The sequence below is a fragment of the Lepidochelys kempii genome, chromosome 20 (assembly GCF_965140265.1).
Source record: "Lepidochelys kempii isolate rLepKem1 chromosome 20, rLepKem1.hap2, whole genome shotgun sequence".
NCBI lineage: Eukaryota > Metazoa > Chordata > Testudines > Cheloniidae > Lepidochelys > Lepidochelys kempii.
In genome coordinates this window covers 14,733,197-14,752,369 of record NC_133275.1, presented here as the reverse complement: position 1 = coordinate 14,752,369, position 19,173 = coordinate 14,733,197, and the positions used below count along the sequence as shown (strand labels likewise).

At 56.3% G+C, this 19,173-nt stretch overlaps 1 protein-coding gene across 4 annotated transcripts in view; it reads left to right on the top strand.

Annotated features, from left to right (window-relative positions):
- The window catches only part of HDAC7 (histone deacetylase 7), a 241,346-nt gene that overhangs the window by 205,500 nt on the left and 16,673 nt on the right, over positions 1 to 19,173 (top strand). For 3 of the 4 annotated variants that reach the window (XM_073318375.1, XM_073318374.1, XM_073318373.1), the window contains 10 exons: positions 2,292 to 2,403; positions 3,715 to 3,830; positions 4,147 to 4,269; positions 5,184 to 5,293; positions 5,805 to 5,921; positions 6,250 to 6,448; positions 7,701 to 7,909; positions 12,781 to 12,990; positions 14,437 to 14,665; positions 17,368 to 17,501. In XM_073318375.1, the coding sequence (XP_073174476.1) occupies positions 2,292 to 2,403; positions 3,715 to 3,830; positions 4,147 to 4,269; positions 5,184 to 5,293; positions 5,805 to 5,921; positions 6,250 to 6,448; positions 7,701 to 7,909; positions 12,781 to 12,990; positions 14,437 to 14,665; positions 17,368 to 17,501 (1,559 nt within the window). The remainder of the gene's footprint in view (positions 1 to 2,291; positions 2,404 to 3,714; positions 3,831 to 4,146; positions 4,270 to 5,183; positions 5,294 to 5,804; positions 5,922 to 6,249; positions 6,449 to 7,700; positions 7,910 to 12,780; positions 12,991 to 14,436; positions 14,666 to 17,367; positions 17,502 to 19,173) is intronic. The other variant, XM_073318376.1, reaches the window with a different exon arrangement.

Genomic DNA, 19,173 nt, shown 5'->3' with positions numbered 1-19,173 from the left:
CCCATGATGTGCAACTTCTGGCCCAGGATCTGGAAGACATGATGGGGGTGGAGGCTTGCCAAACCAACTACTCAGGGTCCTCCTCTGCCTGGGTCAGCTGGGTCAAGAGCTCTGGCCTGGTGGGTGTCATGTGAGCTGCCTCCCACCTGCGCTTCATACCGTCCAGTGTGGCATAGGTCTGCTACTCTGGGCTTTTACCTATTTTACCTATCCCTCCCCACTAGAAAATAGGACTGACTTGGGGGCCAGGGTGTCTGATGGGTTGTGGGCATGGACGGGGCTTCTCTGGTGCCTTTCCCTTCAGGGGAGGTCGCTGGTTCTTTACAAACTAGTCCTGTCCCTACTCTGGCCCTGGGTCAGTAGCCTAAGCCCACTCCCGGGTACCCTGGCCAGCCTCCAGGGGAAGGTCCTGGAGTTCTTCTGTCCGCAAAATCACTGAGTCTCTGCAGGCGTGCTGAGCCTCCCGCTGGAAGAGGAAGGGCAGGGCCTGATATGCATTCACACTTTCCATCTCCAGGCCCTGCAGAGGCTCCTTTATAATGCTTGTTGTCTGGCCTGGAGCCAGCTAGGGCACACCTTCCTCCACCTCCTCTGAGCGCTCCGACATGACTGGCAACTCTTTTATCTATATCCGAGAGGTCTCCCTTGAGACTTTTCTGAGCTGCCAGTCTTTTACCAGGATGGTCTCAGGACCTGGAGGTTGGTCTCCACAGTCAGGTCTGTTACGGGCACTAAGGGTGTGCACCTCCTAGATGAACCCCTGTTCCACGCCCACATCTTGTGGCACACACGGTGGAGGTTCTTTCAGTGCACTGGAGGTTGGTCATGGCTGGTGGCACCAAAGTCAGAGACCTCTGGACCACAGTTGGTGGGATTGGGTGTACCCTGGTACACTTGCTCAGTGAATGAGGTTGCCCACCTTTCATGTCCCCTGCCATGAACGCCAGGAGGTAAAGGCTGCCCAGCCCCCAGCCTCTATAGCTTTTCTCGAGCAAGTCCTGAAGCAGGGTGTTCCTTGCCTGCCCGTTTGCCTGGCCTTCTGGAGCTTGAGGTCAGGCCCTGGCCCTGTGAGCCCCCCTGGCTGCTTTAAACTGCCCATATGAACTGACTTAGTAGTATCCAGCCAGTCTGTTTCTGAGACACATCATGGGAGCAGTTTGTGCCCCACATTGTTCATTTCCTCACCCTCGTGACCCGCCCCGATACAAAGTGGTGGGACCTGCTGCCATCTCTGGAGAGCAAGGAGCCCCAGTGAGCCAGCCTGTATTCCACCTTTGTGCCACAGTCTGCTGGGGATATAAATTAATGGCTGCTTCGTGGAGCTGTGAGCACAGGAGAGTTATGTGGTTTTCGGACTCCCCTGACATTTGTTCTTCTTGTGGCGAGAGGGAGTCCCTGGCGCATGCATATTTACAGTGCACCAGGCCGCAGTCCCTTTTCCGCCTCCTCCAAAACCTCTTGTTGAGGTTCTGGCTGCACTTTTCCTTGCACTCCCTATCTGCGGCCCCACAAGGTTGTAGGACCATCTCATCAACCTCCTCCTGGCGTTGGCCATGTTGGCCATATATCAGTCAAGGAGGACAGGGTTGGACGGGATCTGCAACTGAGAGTGGGGGCTCAATTTTGTGCACTTGTCCATTCATGTCTCTGGGCAGAGTGCCTCTGGGTGGCATTCTTGGACACTTTGGAGGAGTACTGATCCAGGTACTCTATGTGTGCGTGTGCCCATGCCCAGCACAGTGAGGCCCCGATCTCAGATATTGTCGCATGCATGCACAGCACCTTGCACAAAAGGGCCCCAGTCTCAGTAACTCTGTGGCAAGGCAGCTCCTGGCATAGTGGGGCCTCTAGGCAAAGCACTAATGCAGTAATAATGGAAAGCAAGAAGGAGACGATGGAGCCTCAGGGGCCTTTCTCAGAGTAAGCGATGAGACCTGGGGATTATGTAGCACAAGGGGTGGCAGAAGGTTTCCATCCTGGGCCAAGGGTCCACAGCTGGCTGCCCGAGTGGGCAGTACAGAGCAGTAGGGGCTGATGGAGGTGGGGGATTGACTGAGAATCTAATAGCATCTGAGCAAGGCTTGGTAGGGATGTGCTAGAGGGACCCAGCTCTTAGGCCTGTGGAGCCAAGTCATTGTGCCCTGGGCATTGGCCACTCAGGTCTGTGCTACAGGCCTGCAGGTGCCCCAGGACAGAAAGTCATGGGGAGGCCGCCCATGTCGTTCTGGGAGCCCTATAGGAGGCTCTTATCAGTTCCCAACCCAGGATGCTCATTCCCCTTCTCCCTGCAGGTGCTGTGGCGAGTACAGTGGTGAAACAGAAGCTGGCCGAAGTCATCCTGAAGAAACAACAGGCAGCTTTGGAAAGGACCAGCAACCCCAGTGGCCCCACCATGCCCTACAGGTGAGAGAGTCAACTAAGCACCCCCAACCCCCTCCCCTCCCATGCCGTACAGGTGAGATCGAGACACCTGAGCATCCCCCCCACACCTCCTGCCGCCATATAGATGAGAGAGAGAGACACCTGAGCATCCCCAAGACACGCCCCCAGGCCATACAGGTGAGGCAGAGATACTGGGCTTTCAGTGGAGAGAGCTTGTCTCCTGATGGGGCTGCTGGTGGGGGAAGGCCTGCATCTGTCTGTGGGGCAGGGGCTCTCACAGCAGCTGTGTCTGTGGAGCACAGCCGTGGGTGCAGTGATCCTGTGGGGATCCTGTGGGGGACGCTCTGTTCACCTAGGTTCCTTAGGACTCTACAGCTCTGGCAGCCCCTCGGAGCTGGATTTTTCTGTGGTTTGCGGCAACCAGGGTGCTCCCTCTAGTGGCCAGACCTGGTTTTATCTGCTCTTCATGGGGACCTGGCAGGCACCCAAAAGTTGGGCCCACTGCTCACACCTGGACAGGCCATCTCTGGGACTGTAGCTAGAGCCCTGCAAATCCGCGGATCGCCGCTTTAGAGCCCCGGGCCATTTTTCCAGATCATGGCTCGGATGTGTATCTAAATGCTGTATCTGTGCAGAGGTCTAACTGTAGCACCTCTGGAGTGTCCAAGCCTTGGATCCACACAGTGGGGAGAGGCACTTCCCATACAGACTGTGGGGGAAAACTTTGGGCAGAGTGATGCACATGTGCTCCTTTCCCGGCGGGACAGTCCAGGCTGAGGAAAACCCAGTACTAGGGGTGGGAGCTGCACTGGACCAAGGGAATTTGAGCCAAGGGCGTCCCAGCATCAGGGGCAGGAAGTGCGCTGGGCCAAGGGTGTCTGAGAGCTGTCCCAGCACCAGGGTTGGAGACTGCTCTGGACCGAGGATGTTTGCGGGCTGTCCCAGCACCAGGGGCTGGGGCTGCGCTGGATCGAGGGTATCTGGGGGCTGTCCCAGCATCGGGTAGGGGCTGCGCTGGACTGAGGGTGTCTGGGGGCTGTCCCAACATCGGGGCAGAGGCTGCTCTGGGATAAGGGTGTTTGGGGGCTGTTCCAGCACCAGGGGTGGGGATGCCCTTTGTTGGGCTGGTGGGATTTTGAGGACCAGGAACAACCCCAGTGCCAAGAAGCTGCGGGCAAACTTGGTGGCATGGTGGGGCCAGGCTGTACCAGGCTTTTCCGGGGGAATGCCAGTGCTGTAGGGCTGAGAAAAATCCTGGAGCCAAGGGCCGCTGGAGCCAAGGGCCGCTGGAGCCAAGGGCCGGTCTCTAACCTTGCTGCTACTTCCCTGCAGATCACTGGAGCCCCTGGATACTGAAGGCCCTGCCCCTCCTGTGCTCAGCCCCTTCCTGCCACAAGTCCCCAACAGTTCCATAGACCCTCCGGAGCACTTTCCTCTGCGGAAAACAGGTAAGGCCATGCCATGCTGGCTTCGTGCCCATGCACGCAGGTGCGACCGCAGGGTGGACTCAGCCCACCTTCCCAGCCTGCCTTCCTCCTGGCCTTCGCTTCCACACACAGCAGGGCCTGTGTCCTGGCAGGGAGGTGAGACTGGCACTGGCTCGGGAGTGGGAGGAGGTTGGGCTGGCGCAGGGGTGTGCAGGTCTGAAGGTGACTTTGCGACAGCCCCAAGGGTCATGCCTGAGCCCAACAGGCCAGTGCGGCAGCACTGTATCGATGCCATAGCGCAGGGAGACCACTGACAAACAGCCTTGTCTGCCCACAGCATCTGAGCCCAACCTGAAGGTGCGATACAAGCCCAAGAAGTCGGTGGACCGGCGTAAGAACCCACTGACCCGCAAGGAGAGTGCACCCCCTTCCCTGAAGAGGAGGCCAGCAGAGGCCATTGGTGAGGGTCTCTTGGGGCAACAGTAGGAACTTGGGGCTCCAGGGAAAGCAGCTGCTGCACACTAGGACCCCGCATAAGCCCCGCACCCGAGGCTCCGTGCAGGGGGTCGCACATGCCAATGGAGCTTCAAGGGCGCTCAGTGCACAGGGATGGTGCTACCCCATGGCAGCAATGCTCTTTTAAGGCAGCCTCAGGCCAGGTGTGATGTGCTAATAGCCATGCAGGGCCAGACCCAGCCAGTGGGGAGAGCAATGCTGGAGCTGCGCAGGGCTGTTTCTCTGACCTGTCAGAGACTTGAGGGATTAATGGGCCCAAAGCAGTCCCAGCAAACGATACCTGCCCAGTTCCCTGGCCATGAGTGCTTGACCCCTGCTGGGAGAAGCAGGACATACCCATGTGTGGCATTTGACCTGGGGGCGGGCACTCTTCCCACTAGCACAGCTGGGTAGATGATGGCAGACTCCAGGGACTGCCCCAAGATTGCGCACACTGCCCTGTCTCGGGGCTGGATGCATAACCAGGTACAGTCCCTGCCTCTGGCTGGTGCACTGCCAGGAGTATGTGCTTTCAGGGCATGAGCTGTCCTTGCCTGCCCACCTGGGCTCAGGCAGCTGGTCAGGGAGAGCGCTAAGTCCAGATGGAATTGAGTGTCACCCGGCTGGCAAGGGCAGGGCAAGGGCACTGTGCAGGAGCCAGGAGGGCAGCAGCGGCCTGGTGTAGCTGGGAGGGGTGATGTAGCCGTGAGGGAAAGCTGTACACAGGTTGTGTCCCTGTGAAAGGAAGCTGGGGTACCTGATGGGAGAAAGGGTACAGAGAAAGCAATGTGCATGCAGCGGTGAAGGTGCCAGGCCACCTTGTGCCCTTGAGTCCCTTCATCCTGCCACTCTCCTATCTGACTTCTCTTCCCTATGCAGACTCGTCCCCCAGCAGTAGCAGCACCCCTGTGTCTGGCTGCAGCTCCCCCAACGACAGCCTCCCAGCGGAACATGGAGTCCCCCCCGCTGGGCCCAGCATGGCCCACGAGGTACGAAGCCTGCAGGCCTGTTGAAGGGAGCCAGGAGCTCAGGACATGCTGCCTTGGGTGGGGTCACTGAGGCAAACTGTCCCTGGGGAGCAGCATGGGCTAATGAACTCCGCAGTTCTGTCCCCAGATCTCTCATGGGCCCCGGGGCCTGGAGCCAGGACCAGGCAACTTCCCCTCCAGAATTCCCACTTCCTTGAAAACTAGCAGCTAAGAATTAGTCCCAGCTTTCTGGGCCCTGCTACCCTCCCTTCCCCCCAGTAGCTGGTGGCACCCCACCCAACCCTATTTCCCCCTGGCTAGTCACCAGCCACCCCACTGCTGCCCTGATGCCCTCAAGGTCCCCCTACTGCTCCCTGTCTTGCACTGTGTCCCCCTGATGCCTTCTGGTTGGTAGTGCTGTCTTCCCTGCTTGGGTCCTTGCTGCCACCCTTTGCTGGCCCTGGTCATGTAGCTCCTGCTGCCCCACACAGCTGTGCCATGCCTGGAGACTAACCTGTTGTGTTTGGTGCAGGCGCCACTCGCCCAGCGCCTGATGATGCAGGAGAGCTCGCTGGCCCAGTTAGCCCTGCAGAGCACGGCCTCCCTTCCAGCCATCTCGCTGGGACTGCCAGCTACTACCAGTGCCCGGGTAGGTAGCCGGGTCATAAGGGACTCCGGAACCCTGCTGAGGGCTCATGCAGGGCAGAGAGAGCCCAACCCCCCTTCTGAAGGCCAGGATCGCAGCACGCGCAGGTCATTGAGCAGCAGTCCTGGATGACGCAGCACTTCATGGATTTGCAGACCCACAGTCCCCCCGTCCCCCCCCTCCCACCTTGGGACACAGAGCCAGGGGGATCCCTTTCCTCTAGACTCTGCCAGTGCCTCTGTCAGGCCCTAGGTCCCCTCCTAGGCATCACAATCCGCTCCTCTACCCCCGCCTTGGTAGGCTGCTGATGGACTCCCTGTTCTCTCTGCAGGGCGACGCAGACCGCCGCTCCCTCTCTGGCTTGGCACACCGGGTGCCAGTGCTGAATGGGCCTGTCCTCTCGGGCACCCACTCATCCATGTTCATACCAGCTGGCTTGGAGCAGCATGAGCCTGGAGGGCCTCTGTCCCCTCGGCTTCAGCCTGTCATTATTCTTGAGTCCTCGGTCACCCACGCACCACTTGTGGCAAGTACGTATTGCTCCCACTTGACCAAGGGTCCTGGGGCTGAGGCTGCAGTCCCAGCACCAAGTGCAGCTCAGAGCCCTGCTGGCATGTACCTGAAAGGGGCTCTAGGATCTCAGCAGATTTTCTGCAGTGCTGTATGAGACCCCCTGGCATCCCTGAGAACTGGTCTATGCTTAACAATCTCCCTTCTGACCAGCTGGCATGTGAGCAGAAAGGTAGCTAATGCTGCTATGGGATTCCACATTGTTAGGTTTCAGAGTTAACACTCATGGAGATGCCTTGGGAAGCTGCTGGCTGTCAAGCAGCCGGCACACTCAGGCAGACACCTCTGCATAGCTCAGCTCCGAACCCTGCTGGGATTTACTCAGCTCTCAAACTGCAGCCAAGGGCAGCGCTGACTTGTCATGAGGGAGGGGGGTGAGTGTTCCTCTACCGCTTCCCTCTGGGCTTCCCTCTCCAGGCTCACCCACCCCTCCTGCTCCAAGTGTGAAGCAGAGAGGGCAGAGCGGGTGAGGGGCAGCCAGAGCACTCCCCTAGCCACCGCAGGCTGCACAATGGCAGGGCAGGGGGGGCGAGAAGGGTGGGAGCTGTGGCCAGCCGTAATGCGAATGCCCTCTGCTACTTACCTCCCGGCCTGACACATGCTGCACTTGGGGCTGGCACCTGGCTGGATTTCCAGCTAGCCTACAGGTCAAGGCCCGCCCCGCCACGCTCTGTGAGAACATGGAGCTCACCTCCCGCCCCCTCCCCCAGTGAGTCCCAGGGAGATTCCCCTCCCCCAGGGAACACCATGGAGGTTTCCCCCTCAGCCCCCATTGAGAACCATGCAGCAGCAGGTGCTGGGCATTAGCCAGTCTGTCCTTGGGAAGTGCTTGCCTATGGTGCCCCTGGAGCATGGGTTCTCAGAGCTGTAGTGGGCCCAGCAGGAAGCCCCAGAGCTGACGAGATGGGAGAAAGGGGAACAACTGTACCGGGGCCCCCCAAATCGTCTGTAAGGGCTGTATAAATAAGTGAAATGGGAGGGGGTGAGCCCCAGCAGACACAATGATTTCTGTCTGTGGGGCTGCACGGAGCCCCAAAGGGCAGTGGTGGGGCCTGAGCTGCAGCACAGGGCAGGCCAGGGGTCACAGGCCAGGTTAGGGGTTGATAATGCCAACCCCAAGCCCAGGCTACTTGAGATGCTCTGGCTGCCATTCCTGAGCACCTGGTGCTGCACCCAGCTCCAACCCTGCTTCACCAGTCTCTCTCCCCGCAGTGCCAGGCCTGGGGACGGTCCCGTTCCACTTCGCCCACTCACTCATCCCCACCGACCGGCTGTCGCTGGCAGGCCACCACAAACCACTGGGGCGGACCCGCTCTGAGCCCCTGCCCCCCAACCCCAAGGCCATCCAGCAGCAGCTGGCGTACCAGCAGCACCATGCCCAATTCCTGGAGAGACTCAAGCAGCAGACACACTTGGGAAAGGTAAGAGGCTAACGGGCATGCAGGCTGGGGAACACCACTGCCAGGGCAGGAGGGCGCCATGCTGGGCAGCACCTGGGGATTGAGGGCACTTCAGGTGCATGGCGGAGTAAGGCCCATGTGGCACTCAGCACCCAAGCTGCCAGGCCAGGGCACTGGGTGGCGGCACTGCCCGCAGACACAAGCAGTTGCTTTGCCCTCCCTCAGTCCCAGGAAAGCGAGTGAGCTCCCTGGCGTCTGCTGCTGCCAGTACAGCTGCCAGCTAAGCAGTGTTGGAGCCCCTGCATCTGCGGTACCTGTATAGAATCACAGAATATCAGGGTTGGAAGGGACCTCAGGAGGTCATCGAGTCCAACCCCCTGCTCAAAGCAGGACCAATCCCCAACTAAATCATCCCAGCCAGGGCTTTGTCAAGCCTGACCTTAAAAACTTCAAAGGAAGGAGATTCCACCACCTCCCTAGGCAACCCATTCTAGTGCTTCACCACCCTCCTAGTGAAAAAGATTTTCCTAATATCCAACCTAAACCTTCCCCACTGCAAGTTGAGACCATTACTCCTCGTTCTGTCATCTGCTACCATTGAGAACAGTCAGATCCATCCTCTTTGGAACCCCCTTTCAGGTAGTTGAAAGCAGCTAGCAAATCCTCCCCTCCTTCTTCTCTTCCGCAGACTAAACAATTCCAGTTCCCTCAGCCTCTCCTCATAAGTCATGTGTTCCAGTCCCCTAATAATTTTTGTTGCCCTCCGCTGGATGTTTTCCAATTTTTCCACATCCTTCTTGTAGTGTGGGGCCCAAAAAGGGACACAGTACTCCAGATGAGGCCTCACCAATGTCGAATAGAGGGGAACGATCACAACCCTCAATCTGCATGCCACAATGCTCCCCCATCATCCCCACACAGAGCTCCCCATGTCTGGTGTACCCCCATGCCACAGTGCTCCCATCACCCCTGCAGAGAGCTCCCCCCCATCACCATCCAGGGTACACTCAGCCCACCCACGCAACACTCTCCCTCATCACCAACCCTGCACAGAGCTTCCCCCATTACCCCAGATGGCATGCAGGGAGGGGTATCTCACGCCACCCCACAGAGTGCCTCACATCACCCCCCACCCCATCACAGAGTTCCTCACATCAACCTCTGAACACAGGTGCCCCCACCTGGCGTTCCCAACCCCCGCACAGCTCCCCACTCACCCCGTCACACAGAGCTCCTCCCATCTGGGTTTTCCCATCCCCGCACAGCTCCCGCCTCACCCTGTCATACAGAGCTCCCCCACCACTGGGGTTCCCCATGCTGCAGTGGAAGGTGAAAACCCCCCTCTGCCAATCTGACCCAGGGAAAACCCCAAATATGACAATCAGTTGGACCCTCAGCATGTGGGCAAGACCCAGCAGCCAAACACCTGGGAGAGAAGTCTCTGTAGTAACTCAGAGCCCTCCCCATCTAGGGTCCCATCACTGGCCATTGGGGATATTTGCTGCTAGCAGTCGCATATCAGGCACATGCCATTATAGACAGTCTCATTATCCCATCCCCTCCAGAAACTTCTCATGTTCAGTCTTCTTTGTTTTGTTTTCAATTTGTTTTTTTGCCCTCACTGCTCCCCTTGGGAGGCTGTTCCAGAACTTCCCTCCTCTGATGGTTGAAAACCTTCATCACATTTCAAACCTAAACTTGTTGATGGCCAATTTATAGCCATTAACACTCTAATAACTTCTCCCCCCCTCCCCCCCGGTATTTATCCCTCTGATGTATTTATAAAGAGCAATCTCTCCACTCAGCCATCATTTGATTATGCTGAACAAGCCAAGCCCTTTGAGTCTCCTCTCACAAGATAGATTTTCCATTCCTCGAATCATCCTTGTAGCCCTTCTCTGCACTTGTTCTAGTTTGAATTAATCTTTCTTAAACATGGGAGACCAGAACTACACATAGTATTCCAGATGAGGTCTCACCAGTGTTCCCTCTAATTTTTCCCACCCATTTGTGGAATGATTTTTTTCATTTTTTCATTCATTCACAAAATTCATGTGGTGGGGGTGAGGCCGAGGGGATCAGAGTGTGGGAGGGGGCTTAGGGCTGGGGCAGAGGGTTGGGGTGCGGGCTCTGGGGTGGGGCCAGGGATGAGGGGTTTGGGGTGCAGGAGGGTGCTCCGTGGCTATGGCGGGGAGAGAGGATTCCTCCCAGCTCTCTCTCCCCGCAGCAGCACGTGGGCTGTGGGGCTGGGACTGCAGGATAGGCGCCCCTCCCCCAGCCCTGGGGCTGGGGGAAGGCCACTCCTGGGTCTGGGCTGCTCTGGGGTTGGGCTGCGCTGCCATGGCCACTCCTGGGCCACACCAGTCGCAGCTGGGGTCGCTCCAGTCACACTGCCCCAGCAGGTCCGGGTCACAGGTTGCGTTGGGGCTGGGGGAGGGGCACCCCGGCCGCAGCAGGGAGCGGGTACAGCACAGGGAACCAGAGCGGGTTCCCTGAGCACCTGTGCAGTGCTAAATAGGCTGCTGCTCAATTGTGCAGCTTACAGGGAACTTAGGGTCTCACCAGTGCCTTGTATAATGGTACTAGCACTTCCCTGTATCTACTGGAAATACCTCACCTGATGCATCCTAGGACTGCATTAGCCTTTTTCACAGCCTCATCACATTGGTGGCTCATAGTCGTCCTGTGATCCACCAATATGCCCAGGTCTTTCTCCTCCTTTGTCGCTTCCAACTGATACTTCCCCAGTTTATAACAAAAATTCTTGTTGTTAGTCCCTAAATGCATGACTTTGCACTATTAAATTTTATTCCATTTCTGTTACTCCAGTTTTCAAGGTCATCCAGATCTTTTTTCAGAGTAGCAGCCATGTTAGTCTGTATCCGCAAGAAGAACAGGGACTTAGAGACTAACAAATTTAGAGACTAACAAATTTATTTGAGCATAAGCTGTCGTGAGCTTCACGACATCACTTCATCGGATGCATAGAATGGAACATATAGTAAGAAGATATATATATATATACATACATACAGAGAACATGAAAAGGTGGAGTAAGATGCTAATTAGTTAAGATGAGATATGATCAGCAGGAGAAAAAAACTTTTGTAGTGATAATCAAGATGGTCCATTTAGACAGTTGACAAGAAGGTGTGAGGATACTTAACATGGGGAAGTAGAGTCAATATGTGTAATGACCCAGCCACTCCCAGTCTCTATTCAAACTCAAGTTAATGGTATCTAGTTTGCATATTAAATTAAGCTCAGCAGTTTCTCGTTGGAGTCTGTTTTTGAAGCTTTTCTGTTGCAAAATTGCCACCTTTAAATCTGTTACTGAGTGGCCAGTGTTCTCCTACCGGTTTTTGAATGTTATGATTCCTGATGTCAGATTTATGACCATTTATTCTTTTGCATAGAGACTGTCCAGTTTGGCCAATGTACATGGCAGAGGGGCATTGCTGGCACATGATGGCATATATCACATTGGTAGATGTGCAGGTGAACAAGTGCATCCCTGATGGCATGGCAAATGTGATTAGGTCCTATGATGGTGTCACTTGAATAAATATGTGGAGAGAGTTGGCATCAGGCTTTGTTGCAAGGATAGGTTCCTGGGTTAGTGGTTTTGTTGTGTGGTGTGTGGTTGCTGGAGAGGTGAAACTAACAGGCCTGTAATTTCCTGGATCACTTTTTTCTTTCTTAAAAATAGGAACTATATTAGCAATTTTCCAGTCATAGGGTACAACCCCTGAGTTTATAGATCCTTTAAAAATCCTTGCTATTGGGCTTGCAATTTCATGTGCTAGTTACTTTAATATTCTTTGATAGAGTTTATCTGGACACATCGATTTAGTTCCATTAAGTTGTTTAAATTGGACTTCCACCTTGGATGTGGTCATTTCTATTTCCATATTGTCGTTCCCATTAGCCACCCTGTCACTGCCCCTAAGCTCCTCGTTACCCTTATTAAAATTGGAGACAAAATATTCGTTTAGGCCTTGGGCCATGCCTAGATTATTTTTAATCTCCAGCCCATCTACATGCTTAGCAGCTCCACTTCTTCTTTCCTTGTTTTCTTTTTATTTATTTGGCTACAGAACCTTTTACTGTTGGTTTTAATTTCCTTTCCAAAGTCCAGCTCTGCTTGACTTTCGGCAGTTTTCACTTTCCCCCTACGCTTTCTGCCCTCCAAGAGGTTGCTTTCCTCGCTGATCCTTCCCACCTTCCATTCCTTGTAGGCTTTCTGCTTTCTCTTAATCAGCTGTTTCAGGTACTTGGACATCCAGCTTGGTCTGCAACCCTTCCCCACAATCTTTTCCCCCTGTCCTCGGGATGCAGGCTTCAGAGAACTTTTGAACTTTGATTTAAAGTATTCCAGGCCTCCTCCACATTCAGATCCTCGAGTTCTTCAGTCCACCCCACTTCCCTAACTAATTCCCTTCATTTTTTAAAGTTTGCGCTTTTCAAATCAAGGCCCTTAGTTTCAGCCCTAATTTTGTTTATCTTTCCATTTAGTTTAAAGTGAATTAGCTCTTGATCACACAAACCACAGCTGTCTCCTGCAACCAGCTCTTCTATTCCCCTCACTACTCACCAATGCCAAATCTAAAATGGCGTCACCTCTTGTTTGCTCAGCAACTGTTGGATGAAGAAATCTGTCGGCTATCACGTCCAGGAAAGTCTGGGCCCTGCTGTTATTGGTAGCACTTGTCCTCCAACCTATGTCTGGGAAGTTAACGTCTCTCATCATCACACAATTCCCACTAGTATTTATTTCATTAAATAGATTAAAGAGGTCTCTGCCCATATCCAGATCAGATCCTGGGGGTCTATCCCAGGGGAGCCTCTGGTAGCTTTCTTCCCCAAAGTGATTTTGACCCATCCCCCTGCAGCTCATGACCAAGTCCAGTGAGAAGTCTCGTCTGCGGCAGATCCCCTCCTCGGAGGACATGGAGGCCAAGGAGGGGCTCCCAGAGGGAGTGAGTGAGCGCGGTGACCAGCCTAGGGGCCGAGTGGAGCTCACGCGGCCAGGGGTCAGCACAAAGGAGCCTGAACGGAGCCCAAAGCTGATGCAGCCACAGGAGGAGCTCGTCTTGCAGCAGGTACCTAAGGGCTGGCAGGGATCAGAGCACCAGGAGTGCTGGGCACAGCACCAGCCTGGAGCAGCCCTCACTTCACTGGCCATGGGGAGTGTGGCTGCTCAGCCAACCCAGTGGCATCAATGTCCTCTCTAAACCCATGCCCGAGGTGGAGAGGGGAGGAGCCTGCGTGGAGCCATCAGGACTCATCACCCCCGCCTGCATTGCTGGCGGGCTGCCAGCTCCTCTATTCTGGAGGGCACAAAGCCCTGCTGGGCAAACGCCCTCCCATGAGAGGAGGGGAAGGTAGTGAAGAGGGCATGACTGGGCCCACCTCACTGCCCCTCAGCCAGCAGCTCCAGCCTGCTCCTGTTGCTCCGCGCCCCCATCTGGGTGCAGGGGCTCTGCTGCGGATTCCTAGATGTTAAGGCCAGAAGGACACAGCAGGAGCTAAGGCTGCCCAACACCCCCATCACAAACCCGTGTGTTTCCAGAGAAGGCTCGGAACAGTGTGCAGGAAACAAGGCTTGGGCACACAGTGAGGAGAAAACCAAGCGCTGGCTGGCTGCTCCTTCTGTGAGCAGTGCCCACAGTGGGCACTGCAGGGCCAGGGGCTCTGGAAACCTGCTCTGCGATGGTGTCGTTAACGACTCTAGCGAAGGCCCCTGTGTCAGGGCTGGATGAGGGTCGCACGGGCAGCCTGAATTCTGGCATTTCTGAGTTTTGCAGCCCTAACATTTGTTTAGCAGAGTCTCCTTGTGTGTCATTTCTGTATGAAAGGGGCCTGTACTGGGGTGGCTTATTCCCCTTTCCATACAGGGTCACCTATGCCACAATAAAGAACCTTTACACCCCTGCCACCCCAGGGTTTGCAGCACTTTTACTAGGCCAGGCGAGCTCCTCCACAGGCCACCAAGAGTTCAGGGGTCCCCTACTGTACTGCCAAAGCAACATGTGTGCAGGAGACTGGGCACTCTGGGCTCCCTGCCACAGACGTGTTGTACTCCCTTTCCCCTAACCTCAGTGGGTGGGGTAATGCCATGCAGAGCCACAAGAGGGCATCAGACACTGTGACTTGGCCAAGGCCCAGGCAGCAGTGCCTTGGTCTGTTGTGGAAGCTCTGGACTAGGGTTTCCACTCCCTAGGCTGGGTTGGGAACAGCCCAGAGAGAACAGGCCCATTGCATAGTGAGTAGATCCTGATGTTCAGTGCAGAAATTCCCCTCCTCCACACCTGCTGTCAGGCCTGGCATTGAAGAGCTGCTGAGATGCTGTGGGGGGCCGCTGGCCCCACTTGCTGCTACACAGACTGGCCCTGGGGGGTGTTAGCACAGGCTCTGCGCTCAGCTCACTGACAGGCAGGGTCTTCCCCGGCCTAGAGAGCGGCATGTGCCACCTGGGCCCTCTACAGAATCCCCCAAACCATCCCTGGCCCAGGGCGCCACACTCATCTGCCACACCCTCTCCCCAGCAGGCCTACCTGTGGGAGCATCACCAGCGCCTGCAGCACTCGCTCCTCAAGCGGCAGCCACCAGCCGACTCCCTGATGGTCCCTGTCACACATGGAGGGCACCGACCTCTCTCCAGGGCCCAGTCATCTCCTGCCACTGCTACCATCGCCCTTCCTGCCCAGGACGCACCCACCAAGACACTCTCCCTGCCGGTGCAAGAGCCACCAATCAAACCGCACTTCACAACAGGTAATGTGGGCTGCCTCCAGCAGGGAGCGCTCCAGGAGGGCTGCAGGTATGTCACGGATCCACAGGATCGGTGCTATGGCCCTAGCTTTGGAACTGTTTCTAGGAGGAACCCCTTCAGTGCCAGACTCCCTACGGGTCTTGCTCTTCCTCCAGCGCAAGCTACGCGTCTTCACTGCCTCCTTAGAATGGACGTTTGGGCCTGCAACACTCTTGCTTCACACTGTGAGCTCCGTTCAGTGAGTACAACTGAGACAGATCCTGACGGAGACTTGTGCACTCGTTAGGGCCTAATGCACCTCACACCATTAGCAGTGACACTCAGACAGCATTGTCAAAGTGGGAAGGTTTATTTATTAACTGGAACACAGCACAGGAAGTCCTTAGGGTAACATAGAAAAGTGAAGGGTAAAGCATGGTCCATTCTGATTAGCCCAGAGCCCAGCCAAGCTGTAGTGAACCCGTTGGTTCAAGCTCTGTCTGTCCCACCATCTGACCTCTTTTGTCCGACTCCAGGTGAGAGCCCTGACTCCTTCCAGCAGCCAGCTCTTATCCCCTACTCCATACACTGCTAGTTCTTTGATCTCATGCTGGGGAAATGCTGCTCAGCTTCCTGCAGAGAGGTGGGGCAATCTGCGGTTGTTGGTTGTCAGGTGGCAATGTCCTGGTGACAAGATTTGCCATTGTCTTCTTGGTTGCTCCATTGATATGGGGCCTAAGGCCCAGACAGCTAGAGGACACTCACATCTTTGTCCCTTTGCCTGTGCTGAGAGCAAACAGTTCTTTTCCACCCCACTGGGTAACAATGCAGCATATAGGGGAAACTGAGGCACACAGGATTCAAAAGTATCACATCTTCCCACTTCCTCACATGACAATTAACCCCACAGCAGCAGATGACGTACAAGGTGAACTGAGGCGCAGAGAGGGAGGGGATTTACCCAAGGTCACATGAAGGTCAAAGTCAGGACTAAAATCCAGGAGTCCTGACTCCCATTCCCCTGCTCTAAGCACCACACCACTCAGCCTCACTGCACCAGGCATACTCTGTCCCTAGGAAAGCCGGATAAACCCTGCATGTCTCTGCCCACACAGTGCCAGCCCTAAACTGCCCTGACGGCAACAGAGCCTGGGGAGCTGGCCCGTGCCAGGCCAGTCTCCTGCTGTGTTTATCGCCCCCTCTCTAAAAGTTTACATAGGCTGGGGGTGGCAGGTGTAGCTTGTGTCCATGGGAAGACACTGTCCTTACTGCGCGGCCACCTCCCCCAGCCTGCCAGGGGTGGGTCTCTTGGCATTTTTCCCTCTCAGTATGTTCCTGAGCCCCAGGGTGGGAGAGGAGGCAAGCAGACACTGGAGGAACTGGTGGGGCTCAAAGGAGCATGGGGCCACAACGCCTTTCAGAGCCCAAGCTCTTGCAAGGGAGCGTGAAGAGCCAGGACTGAGCCCTCAGGATCCCAGCCTGCCCAGCCTGGCGTCCCCATTGTGTCATTCACCCCCTGGGTGTGTCCAGCCCATGCCCTCCAGCAAAGAGGCCCAGTGCCTCACCCGATGGCCAGCTGGGATGCTGCCGTACCCATGCAGCTGGGCTGGAGTGCAAGGACCAGGGTCTCCTCCGCTCCTGGCCTGAGTCAGGAGTAGGATTCGGCTCAGGCCTCCTGGGATGGGGAGGTGTCCAGGGAGACTCTGGTCTGAGGGCCATGCCGTAACAGCAGAGACTGAGGTGGCTGTAGGGTCTCAGCCTCGCCCCCAGCCCAGCCTTTGAAGAGGGACTGGGCTCTGGGCCATCAGGGGTCAGCTTCCAGACAAGGCTTAGAGCCAGCTTCCAGGGCTGGGGGGGTGAGTGCCCTTGGGGGTTAGGAGGTGAGTGCCCCTAGGGCTGGGGGGGTGGAGTGCCCCCTTGGGGTTGCAGAGGGGGGTGAGTGCCCCCGTGAGGTTGGGGGCATGGAGTGCTCCTGGGGGGGGGAAGGGTGGAGTGCCCCCATGCGGTTGCAGGGGGTGAGTGCTCCATGGGGTTGGGGGGGTGAGTTCCCCCATGGAGCTGGGGGGGGGGTTGAGTGCCCCCATGGGGTTGGAGGGTTAGCGCCCGTGGGGCTTAAGGGGGTGAGTGCCCCTGTGGGGTGGGCGGAGGGGTAGGAGTGATGGTGTACAGTGGCGTGTGCTGTATTCACTGATTTTCGGAGGTATAAGGACACCAGTGCCCAGCCGCTTGGCTCATGTCGATACTGACCCCATCGCTGGTCCGTCCCACCCAGATCTCCCGGGGCAGAGAGATCTAGAGTCAGCCCCCTGCCCCTTGCTGCGAAGGGCTCTGGGCTGGGCTCCCTGCTTGGGCCGGAGTGTGGGAAGAGATGTCTCTGGGACCCAGCCAAATAGGGCTGCCCCGGGATTGCCCCCTCCACATGACAGCAGACAGGGCAGTGTGAGGTGCCGGGGAGACAGCCTGCACCTAGGAGGCAGGCGTGTCTTAGGGGAGCTCAATGCAGGGCCCCGTGCAGCAACCCAGTCGGCCATGGACTTCCATTCAGACACGGCTAAGAGGGAGCCTGTGCAGGTGGTAAGGTGCCCAAGAGAGAGCAGCAGCCTGGGCTGTGAGCACAGCAGCATTGTGAAGCTGAGCCCGGCACTGCACCGAACCCTGACACTGGGTGATGGAGGTTGCAGCAGGCGGGTGTCCCCTAACACCTCCACCTGCTGTTGTGTTTCAGGGCTCGTGTATGACTCCGTGATGCTCAAACACCAGTGCTCCTGCGGGGACAACAGCAACCATCCCGAGCATGCTGGGAGAATTCAGAGTATCTGGTCCCGCCTGCAGGAGCGGGGTCTGCGCAGCCAGTGCGAGGTAAGTGAGAGAGCGCGGGCTGAGCTTGTCCTGCCAAAGCCAAGGGAGGCCTCAGAGAGGATGGGCAGCTACATCAGGAAGGCCCAGGTGGCCTCTGTGCAGAGGCGGGGACTCTGGGTCTGCCCCAGAGGAGCCAAGACTCACAACAAGCATGAGTTCTGCCAGCCTTTGAAAGAGGAAATTGCAGGGGGGTTCACTCATTTCTGGTGAGAAAAGCAAAAAATACTTGGATCAAGTTCTCCAAGCGTAGGTCAGTGCCCACTGATATCCAGGAGAAGCGCATGGGTGCTTCCCAATTACGCACGCTGCCACAGAGCTCCTAGCTCTGCTTGTCTTCTCTGGCTCCTGGCCCTGTTCCATCCCTCAGGCCCTGCTGACCCTCCTCCTTCCCCACGCTTTGCACAGCTGGGACCTAGCGGAGAGCACGGACATTATGTATCATCCCAGGTATCTGTGTTAGCCCCTGCTGAAGTGGTTCCCCCATCTCAGACCCTGCAAACTCAGGCCTTGTCTGTGTACATCCTTGTCTATATTAGAAAGCTTGCAGCAGGTCTGATCTGCACTACATGGTTAGGTCAACGTAAGCTGCCTGGCATCAACCTAGCTGTGGACGAGTTTTCACTTAAATTTGGCTCCTGCCAATGAGTGCCCCTCTTCCCCAGTTTAGTAACACCGCCTCCCCGAGCGATGCAGCCACAGTCAGTGTCGTTAGGTCCATGAAGGGTTGGTGCACACACTGCATTGCTTATGTCGACAGTTACTGGCTCCAGGAGCTGTCCCACAATGCCCCACGCTGACAGTGCAGTGGATACAAGTGCTCCTGGGGAGGACGTGCACCCAAGGAGCCACGCCATTTAATAGCTGCGGTGGCTGTATGCCAACGTAAGCTAAGTCGATATAATTCTGTAGTGTAGATGTGGCCTTAGTCTCACTAGATTGGGGTTTGCCTACACAGGAGAGTGTTAACCTGGTGTCCCAGGGGGTGTCCATCCCTAGCTCCCAGCACAGCTAAATCATGTGTGCTCTCCCAGTGCCAGCCCCAGCTGGATTCCAGTTTACACGGGGTGCTTTCAGTTTGGTTTGAAAACGCATCTAAAGTCACATAAGCTAAACTGCCAAAGGCCCCTCTTGGAAGGAGAGCGCCTCTGCTAGGAGAATGACAGTGCTGGACTTTCTCACCTGCCTTGGACTGTTCTGGGGATGAGCCTTTGGTCTAGTTACACTGGGGTGAATGGCTGGGGTTGACGCGCTTAGCCCAAGTGAAGGCCTGCTCTGCACATGTCCTGATGGAGCCGTGGGGGGGAGGGGTTACTGCAGAAATTCTGTGGATCCAGCCCCAGTGTGGACACGGTTATACGGGGGTAAAGGTGCCCTCTCGCCACCCGATCTGGGCTCACTGGACCCAGGTGAGCAGTGGACCTGCCAATGCACCATAGAATATCAGGGTTGGAAGGGACCTCAGGAGGTCATCTAGTCCAACCCCCTGCTCAAAGCAGGGGCAGTCCCCTATTTTTGCCCCAGATCCCTATATGGCCCCCTCAAGGATTGAACTCATAACCGTGGGTTTAGCAGACCAATGCTCAAACCACTGAGCTATCCTTCCCCAGCAGCTCCCTAGGTCTCCTCACTCCTCACTTAACTACAGTTAAGCGCTACAGCCTTTGCGTGTAAA